A 10,304-nucleotide genomic window follows, 5' to 3' on the forward strand; every position below is an offset into this window, starting at 1 on the left:
ATGGCTTACCATAAAGTTCACATACAAGTTCCTATGTGTATAATGGTCTGTTTTGAGTTAATAGCAGCATGACAAAACTTTACATTTTTTCTCTCCCCTTCATTTTATATTTTTGATGTCACATTTTTACATCTTTTTATTTTATGCATCATTTTAATTTTTGTAGTTTTAGTTAACTGTACTATTTTTGTCTTTTCACCTTCATAGTTGGTTTGTCAGTGGTTGATTTACTACTTTTACTACATATTTAACTTTTACAGTAGGATTTTATATTTATTCCCTTGTTATTATTTGTATCATTTCTTTTCAGTTTAGAGAAGTCACTTTAACATTTATTGTGATACTGGGCTAGCGGGGATGAGCTCCTTTATAGCTTTTGCTTATCTGGAAAACTATTCATCGCTCTTTTAATTTTGAATAACTTGCCGAGAATTCTTGGTGATTTTTTTTTTTCCTTTCAGCACTTGAATATGTTATGCCACTCTTCTGACTTGCAAGGTTTCTGTTGAAAAATCTGCTAGCATACTCTCTTGCTGCTTTTAAGATTTTCTCTTATCTTTAACTTTTACCATTTTAGTTATAATGTGTCCTGTGGTTCTCTTTGAGTTCATTTTATTTGGGACTCTCTGTGCTTCTTAAATCTGGATTGTTTCCTCAGATTAAAAAAGTTTCAACTCTTCTTCAAATAAGTTTTATGGCCTTTTTTCTCTCTCTTCTCTTTCTCAAGCCTCTATAATGTGAACATTATTCCACTTAATGTCTCAGAGTTATCTTAAGTTATCTTCATTTTTTAAAAATTCTTTTTTCTTTTTGTTGTTTTGCCCAGGTAACTTCTATTCCTTTGTCTTCTGGCTTGTTGATATGGTTTTTGGCTTCATCTGGCCTGCTGTTGAACTCCTCTTGTGTACTTTTCAGTTCAGTTATTGTATTCTTCAGCTCTGTAACTACTGTATGAAACTTTCTTATATTTTCTGTCTCTTTGTTGAGGATCTCCATGTTCATGCATTCTTCTCCAGCTCAGTGGGCATCTTTACTGACCATTGCTGTAAACACTTTATCAGGTAGGTTGCTTATCTGTTTCATTAATATTTTTTTCTGATGTTTTGTTTTGTTTTGTTTTTTGTTTATTTGTTTGAAACATAATGTTTTGTTGAAACATTTTGTCTTACTCTCTGTGTTGGTTTGTATGTATTAGTCAAATCAACTACACCTTCCAGTCTTGAAGAATGTCCTTGGACAGGAGATGTCATGTGGAGCCCCTCTGACCACCAGAGCTAGGCGCCCAAGTACTGTCCCCTCTATGGGCTGCACACAGCCATCTGCTGTGGCAGGTTTGTATTTGTGGTATCAGGGTGGGTGGAATTGGCACTTGGCCTGGCTATGATGTGTGGTTTTGCTCTGATTGTGGGCATGCTCACCAGGTCTAACAGGTTAGAGGGATAGTTCCACAATGGTGCTTACCAATACTGAACTTAGCAAGGTAGGAAGAGGTCACATATATGGTGGCCACCAATGTCTCTGTCTCTGGATAAAGTCCGAACATTTTCCTGCCTCTCTGGCAGGTACTTTAAGTTGAGTAAGTTGTTTTCCTTTACATATGACCGAGGCACTTTTCAAATTGGTGTTTTTGTGCTGGGTCCCAGAGCGAGTAAATCTGAGTCCTTAAGAGTGGGTTCTCCATTTCTTTCAGTTTTACAGTTATCTTAGATGTAATCCTCATTGGTTTTCAAAGTCTGACATTTAGGGGGCTCATACCTCTCATGTAGGATCTAAGGGCTGGGGTGCCTGGTGTGGAGGACAAACCCCTCACTTCTTAGGGAAAAGTACTGTACTTTTGAGATCCCTCCTGATGGTGGATCATGGCACTTAGGGTGGAGTCTTTTTGGCAAGGCACTGTCTTTGCCTCTCCTACCCTTCTCAATGCTGTCCTGTCTGTCCTTTGTTGTGCATGCTCTGTTCATCCAATTTGCTGTTCTTTTTCAAAGGAATTTATTCTATAAATCATTGTGTATTTGTCAGATCCAGGAGAGGGAGTGAGTTTACATCTTCTTATGCCACCATCTTCAACCCAACTCCACCCTGTCTTATTTTTATTGCCAGCCATAGCCTGCTTTCTTAAAAGCTCAGAAGGCTTAGATATAGCTGCTGTGCTTGGTTTCTGAAAAGGCAAATGTCTTTGCTGATGGATTATGCCCTGATCATGGCCCTCTGGCAGATATTTCTTCCTGAAAATAGAGCAAAGCATTTTCTATTTCATAAATTAAGATAAATCATTCCCTCACCATTTGTCTATAGCTCTATCAGACCGTGCCAAACAGCTTTATTGTTTGAATTGTTAGATTTCCAAGCTTATACAAAATCCAAGTTTTATTAATAGCATATAATTACCACATGCTTCAATTTTCTATAAACACAGAAATTCAGTAATTAGCTTTAGAATTATATTACAATCTGAAAGTAGAACCACAATGGCTATAAATGCCATTGTGTGTTACATTTCTAAAAATAAAAAAAATAAAATGTTCATTATCTTGTCAATGATTCAACTCTACACAAAGCACTCAGTGAAACTGCCCAGTATTCATTCAACTGCTTTGTGCCAGCTCTAGGGACATTAGTAGCAAAGGACATGATATCACTGTGAAGGCCAATAAATAAGGGTCTTGTCCTCCTACCTCACAGAATGGTATTTTAGCATGTATATGAGCCATGGCACTTATTATTATATTATTATTGCTTCCTTTCCCTAAGTGAAACTGAATTACTCTAGAATCTCTTCTTCCCAAGAAGGAAACTCCCTATCTAGCAGTGATCTGGTGCTTGTTAAGGTAAATGCATTAACTCGCTTTGGCCACTAAGGGGCCCTCAGCTGCATTCTGGGAAAGCAAGAGAAGGGAGCACTACGAAAAGCTGTCTGTCAATTGGGCAGAACACTTAGCCGTGGACTGGAACCTAAGGAGGCCATTCCATACACCTGAAATCTAAGAAACTACTGGAGGCATATTTGCATGATTTTGGATTCCTCTCCCTTTAAGCAAATGGAAATTTTAGTACCCAGCCCTGTGGGTGAACTGTGATGGTATATGGATCCAACTTTCTCCCTTCCCATGGGAGCACACTGTTTTCATTTCCATGGAGACACAATGTGTTGGAGTGGGATACAAAGAGCCCTGGGAGCCTATGACTACTGGAAATTCTACCATTCTACTGCAGGGTTTGGACTCCTTACCTTCTGCCAGCTCAGTTTTCTGAAACAAGAATATGAAAGAGAAAATCTCAACTTCTGTAGCCCCTAAGAATATGAACTGGAGGAATACTGGCAGTAACTTCCCACTCACCTTTCAGTGTTCTCAATGTCTGTGGAAACCTGCCAGGAATGTTGCTGAATATCTACAGGGGATGATGAGGAGTCCTCTAGAGCAGGTGTTTCAGTACTGTCCTCAATTTTGCAGTCCAAACTCTTGGTTCCCCCACCAGGCTCCTTTCCTAAAGAGGGGAGAGGGGATGTTGGTAAAGAAAAGGATAAGAACTCAGAAATGCAAGTTCTATAGCCATGATATCATTGCAAAGATTGTCTATGTTTTGAGTCATGGGCTCCATTAACCCTAATAACTTCTGAATATGAAATACTGTACTAATTCATTTATTTCTGAATAATACTGAATATAGGTATCTATCTCTGTTTCTAGCTATACAAATATATGTACGTGTGTGTGTGTGTGTGTGTGTGTGTGTGTGTGTGCATAGCATGTTTCACAACATTCTGGGAAACCCTGAAGATCAAGGTAAAAGTAAGGGCTCCATCTTTGATGGAGTACTGGTGCTCTATAATCCATTCTTAGTGAGATAAATCAGGTCATCTTGAGAGGGGGGTTTCAGCCTGTGAAATCATGATGCTTTTTGGTTCTTTGATTCAGGAGCAACTATAAGGGCCAGGAGTAGGTGACACCCAGCAGGTTGAATGAGAGCTTCTGCCCTTCTCTCTGACTCTGACACTGGCTCTCTTGGATTCATCTCCCTTAAACAAATGTAAATTTGGGGACCCAGCATGTAGAAAATAGTTGTATCTTAGTATATGGGAAATAACTGAGATTGTGGACTTGTCTTCCATTTCGTTGGCTTTCTAGCCTCCTTCACTTTATCCTTCTCTGAGGAAATAGTTCAGCCTCAAGATCCAGCCTTGCTCTGCTGAGACCACAAAGTGCCATAAACTAAAGTTCCATGTACATACTGGGTAGCCATCCACAGCAATGCACTGCCACTCTGCTAAGACTTGTATTTTACCATGACTGATCTCAAGTGAATAAATCAATACTTTCTAGAAACAAATCTTCAAATTGGTTCAGCAATAAATTCATATGAAAATAAATGGGAATTATAGTCTATTGCCCAGATATCATCTGTTAATGTCTTTTATTCTGCTCTGAACATTTGCCATCTGCAAGGGTGTATGTATCCTGGTGTCATGGAAATGGCTTATGAAGCCCGAAAATTGAGTTTTGTGAGTTCATTCATTCACTCATTTATTCATTTATAAATATTTCTTGAGTATCAGCTAAGTATCAGGTACTGGGCTTGATGCTAGATTCTTTTTTACTCTCTCATCCAGTTTTATTTGTATTACGTAGATACAGCTCTAGACTAGTTGGTAAGAATTTATTATATCCCATATTGTTGAATATTCATGAGAGAGCAGCCACACCAGGCTACCTCTTAGCTCAGTTTCCCTAGTCCTGATGTGTGTTTTGCATGGTTAAAAAAAATAAATAAATAAAGCAAACACACTTGTGAATAGGATGGTAAAATCTAATGGGAAGATTTTCCCTTGGGTTCCTGACTGAAGGAGACTAGCCAAAATCTCATCCTTGTAATTTCTAACCTATATGGCAGCAACACAAGGAAAAAGAAACAAACAATTAAGTGGTAATTAACTATACATCATTCATCAACCTAGAGTAGAAATGGACCTCTGAATATTCAGCCAAAGCAAACACACAGTTTACTGATGAGAACTTCTGATCCTTTTGTGTATACTTTATGCACATTGATCCTGGGTGATGGAGTTGCTTTTCCAATTTTATGGTATGCTGGGGGGGAGGTGAAATTTAATCGAGCACGTAATTTAGCATCTTCCGATTTCACAGTTGGAGGGCACTGACCTCTTAAAAGTATTTGCGTTGTGCTTCCTGGGAAAGTGCAACAACTATAGCCCATCTGCTACCCGCCGCTCAGCAGGGTCAGCCTTAGGATACAGTTCTGCAGTGATAGCTAAGCTCTGAGAGAGAAGCAAAAAGAACCAAACCCTAGCTTTTTGCTTTTCAAAACTCTGAAGGATTGGGCCACATATGGCTCCTGGGGTACTCCTGTGGAGTTGAAATGATTTGGGGAAAGCAGTATGCTTTTTGGGCAGTGAAGAGTAGAGAAAGAAGATACATAAGCAGACTTAATTCTCTGCCTATGGGTTTTGCTTGGCTTGGGGCCACAGTAGCCCCTCTCCTGTGGTCAGGACTGTACAGCTCAAAGCTTTCATTCAAATGAGAACAGGGAGGACACGAGGTAGCGTGATGCTCTTTCTTGGACTCCTCTCTCTCTCTTTAAAAACATTTTTAATGTGAAAAAAAAAAACATTTTTAATGTGTATTTATTTTTGAGAGAGAGAGAAAGGGAGAGAGGCACAGAATCTGAAGCAGGCTCCAGGCTCTGAGTTACCAGTACAGAGCCTGACATGGGGCTTGAACTCACAAACCATGAGATCATGACCTGAAGTTGGATGCTTAACTGACTGAGCCACCCAAGTGCCCCTGGAGTCCTCTCTTTACCTCCCTCATGTATATACTTTTTACAGGCAAAGGCATAAAGAGAACCCAATCTACAATCAGTTTTACACTTAACTGCCTGTAATAATTCTACTACTTATATAAGACACACATCATTCTTTGACCTTTTCAAAGTAAAATAACTGTTCATATAACTGAAACACACCTGTGAGCTTGTCATCTCACCAGGTCATCTCCTCCTTTTCCTCATTTTCAGTGACTAGTTCTAACTCTGCTAATGCAGATGAACAAAAATAAAAGCCTTGAACATTGGGCTTGCAGTTGAGTGCTTTCTATCAGCTCACAAAATCTCTGCAGAATTTTGATCATCTTGTATCTTCCCTGGCTGAAACATCTTCAAAGACAGAAGGTATCAGTATGCACTTAAGGGGTTCTCAATTGCAGAATATTTATGGGGTCAAGTTTACTCTGCAAGTAGATATTAATTGCTTTCACTTACTGATAGCACTGACTTCATGTTGGGCATCCCTTTCCAGTACAGTATCTGCTTATTGCCTTTATAGTACTTATCTCTTTCAGAAATTATCTTGCATATGTATTTTTTTTATGTTTATTTTTGAGAGGAGGGAGGAGCAGAGAGAGAGGGAGACATAGAATCTGAAGCAGGCTCCAGGCTCCGAGCTGTCAGCACAGAGCCTGACGTGGGGCTCAAACTCATGAGATGGGAGATCATGACCTGAGCCGAAGTCAGACGCTTAACCGACTGAGCCACCCAGGCGCCCCTTATGTATTTGTTAACTAAATACATTTTTAATAGTACATAAATTTGAATATGTTTTTTCTTGTAACTGTTTCATATCTCTACTGCTGCGTACGTATGGCTCCTGCTTTCTTTGTATACCACATTTCTTGGGTCCCACATCTTCAGCTTTCTTGGATGCAGTTTCCATTTTGTTGCAGCATATCCTTGACTAATTACTTCAGAGAATGTCTGTGGAAAATACATTTTCTTCTCTTTTCTCTTTCTTTGTACTCACACTTAAATTTTAATTGACTAGATATGGAAATCTGTCTTCACAGTAACTTTCTCTCAAAACTTGGATGCTACTGTTTCCTTATCTTACGTCCATATCCAGAATGACTTGTGTGTAGCCTGTTTACAGCTCTCTTAAAACTTCTTAGGGTATTATCTTCACATTTTTTGGTTTATGAAATGGGTCCTAAATACGTGTAGGAATTGCTTCTTTTTATGTTAATCTTTTTTTGGCATTTGATTGGCATTTGTAATTTATTACCTCCTATTTTTTTATTTTGAAAATTTGCAAACCTATGGCAAACCTGTAAAAATATAACGGATACCCAAATATTCCAGTTTCACAAACTGTTAACATTTAGTTATATTTTATTTCTCTCCATCTCTCTATGTGTATGTATATGTGTATAGATTTCATATATACATACTGTATTGATTGTATATAATTTTTATATTTAAAGTCACATATACATATAAATATAACTTTTTATGACCCATTTAAGAGTAAGTTGCAGACATTAATGGCACTTTAACTACTTCAGCATATATCTCCTAAAGAACAGGATCTTTTCCCTACATAACCTCAAAACAATGATTGGGCCAAAAAATTATTTAGCTTGGATTAAATATGATTCAATACAATTTGATACAATACTAATATTTAATATGCAGTCTGTATTCACGTTTCCCCAATTGTTCCAGTAATGTTTTTCTAACCTTTTTTTTTTAAGTTCCATAAACTTAAGAGGAAGTTTCCATAAAAGGATTGTGCACTGCATTTAGTTGTCATTTTTCTTTTAGAACTGCACCCTTGTCTTTTTTTGACTTTCATGTCATTAGCATTTTTCTTAAGTTTTTTAATTTTATTACTTTTATTTTGAGAGAAATCCCCCTCTGTGGGATGGGCACAGAGGGAGAGAGAGAGAATCCCAAGCAGACTCCATGCTGTCAGCATGGAGCCCAATGTGAGGCTTGAACTCATGAACTGAGAATTCATGATCTGAGCTGAAATAAAGAGTCAGACACTCCACCTACTGAGCCACCCAGGCGCCCCCATGTTATTAATGTTTTTGAATGAAGAGGTCAGGCTAGTTGTTTTATAGAAAGTCTTTCCGTTTGGGGGTGCCTGGGTGGCGCAGTCGGTTAAGTGTCCAACTTCAGCCAGGTCACGATCTCGCGGTCCGTGAGTTCGAGCCCCGTGTCAGGCTCTGGGCTGATGGCTCAGAGCCTGGAGCCTGTTTCCGATTCTGTGTCTCCCTCTCTCTCTGCCCCTCCCCCGTTCATGCTCTGTCTCTCTCTGTCTCAAAAATAAATAAACGTTGAAAAAAAAATTAAAAAAAAAGAAAGTCTTTCCGTTTGGATTTTCTTATTGTTTCTGCATGTGTGGATTCAGAGTAAACATTTTTTTGGCGTGGGTATTAGAGAAGTGCTATTGTGACTGGCTTAGTGCAGTGCATTAGAAAGCATATGAGTCAGTTTGTCCCATTATTGTTAGTTAAGTATTATTAGTGGCTTGGTTTCTGTCCAAAGCTTTCATTCCAATGGAAAAAGGGGATCTACCATTATAGATGTACCCTTTTCCCTTAATAGTTGCTAAGTACTCTATGGAGTGATTCATTGAGATGTTACAGCATTTTCAATTTAACTATTTCTTTTAGGTTTGGGAAAAGTTTTTCTCTTTTTCTTGATTATCTCCTTCTCTCTATTCCCTCCATTCTTTCAGAATTCCTATTTCTTATTGGAGTCTCTGGATCCATCCTATATGTTTCTTAACTATCCTCCATATTCCATGTTTATTTTGGGGGCTGAATTCTGGGAGAATACCTTGACTTGATCTTATAGTTCACTATTTTAGGGTCTCAGTATATTCATTATAACAATTGTTAAGAACTGTGAAGGGTCTGAGATTTTATTATACCTGTTGGTGAGCCTGCCACAGTTTCATGGATACTGGAAGAAGCCTGGAGACTTCTGGGTCAGAGACAAAAACAGTTTATTACTCACAGAATAGTAGTGGCCATACTAATAAGCATTCGTGTTGTTTTCTTGAATCCTAATTCCCACAGGGAGACACAAAAAGGGTCAGATCACTACCTGTCCAACAAGGGGCTGTGTGACAAAAGAGGAACCCTGAGCTTAGGAAATGTGCCTTTTTAAAGCATGTCTGCCCTTTGCCCAAGAGGGAAACATTTTCATTATACTGAATAGTCAGGATGCCTTGCTCTGGAAAGCGATGCTATCTCTATTTTCCAAGGCATCTGCTAAGTAAATACCCTTGAAAAGATAGTATAAAACAAAAGTGCAGTCAGTGCCTCCATTGGCAAGATGTATAGAAATTCAAGAAGCTGGAGAGTTGCCTCCCAATACTAAGTAACCCAGCTATTTAGTTTTTATTTGGTTGATAACATTTTTATCTCCAACAAATTTGGCTGCTTCCTTTTTGTTACCGACAGTTATTGTTTTATGGGTATGATAGACTCAAATGTCTCTGAGAATATCAACTACATATATCCTAAATTCTTTGTCTGTTTCCACTTTACAATTTGTTCTTCAAGTATTAGTTGTTTGTTTATTGCAGTTGGCATCCCCTTTTTGGGGTGTTGGGTTTTTTTTTCATTAGAGAGAGGGAGCAAGCGAGTGAGGGCGGAGAGAGAGAGGGAGGAAGGGAGAATCCCATGAGGGGCAGAGAGAGAGAGTGAGACAGAGAGAGAGAGAGAGAAGTGGGGCTCATCCAAAGTGGATTTTTTTTTTTAATTTGTCATTCCTGGATATCTATCCAGATGTATCTTTGAGGATCTCTGTTTGCCTATCGTTCTGATTACAGTGCCCTCCTTCTGATTATTTTGGTGAAGGGACAGGATGTGTGGCTGCAAAATGGGTGCTTAAAGCTTATCTTCTGGGTGCTTCTCATCTCCAGTAACAAGTTACCTGGGCACTTGCCTGTTTTTTGGGCCTCCTGTCTACTCAGAGTTTCCTGTTTAAAACTCCTACTCCAACTATAGATGCTGGAGAGGATGTGGAGAAATGGGAACCCTCTTGTGCTGTTGGTGGGAATGCAAACTGGTATAGCCACTCTGGAAAACAGTGTGGAGGTTCCTCAAAAAATTAAAAACAGACCTACCCTATGACCCAGCAGTAGCACTACTAGGAATTTACCCAAGGGATACAGGAGTGCTGATGCATAGGGGCACTTGTACCCCAATGTTTATAGCAGCACTCTCAACAATAGCTAAATTGTGGAAAGAGCCTAAATGTCCATCAACTGATGAATGGATAAAGAAATTGTGGTTTATATACACAATGGAGTGCTACGTGGCAATGAGAAAGAATGAAATATGGCCTTTTGTAGCAACGTGGATGGAACTGGAGAGGGTTATGCTAAGTGAAATAAGTCACACAGAGAAAGACAGATACCATATATTTTCACTCTTATGTGGATCCTGAGAAACTTAACAGAAACCCATGGGGGAGGGGAAGGGAAAAAAAAAAAAGAG

The 10,304-nt window shown here is 38.9% G+C and overlaps 1 protein-coding gene across 1 annotated transcript in view; it reads right to left on the minus strand.

Annotated features, from left to right (window-relative positions):
- The window catches only part of RGS7BP (regulator of G protein signaling 7 binding protein), a 110,406-nt gene that overhangs the window by 24,587 nt on the left and 75,515 nt on the right, over positions 1–10,304 (minus strand). Inside the window, exon 4 of the mRNA XM_040452169.1 lies at positions 3,339–3,486. Coding sequence (XP_040308103.1) covers positions 3,339–3,486 — 148 coding nt within the window. The remainder of the gene's footprint in view (positions 1–3,338; positions 3,487–10,304) is intronic.

This window comes from Herpailurus yagouaroundi, unplaced genomic scaffold (assembly GCF_014898765.1).
Source record: "Herpailurus yagouaroundi ecotype Mexico unplaced genomic scaffold, PumYag 29, whole genome shotgun sequence".
NCBI lineage: Eukaryota > Metazoa > Chordata > Mammalia > Carnivora > Felidae > Herpailurus > Herpailurus yagouaroundi.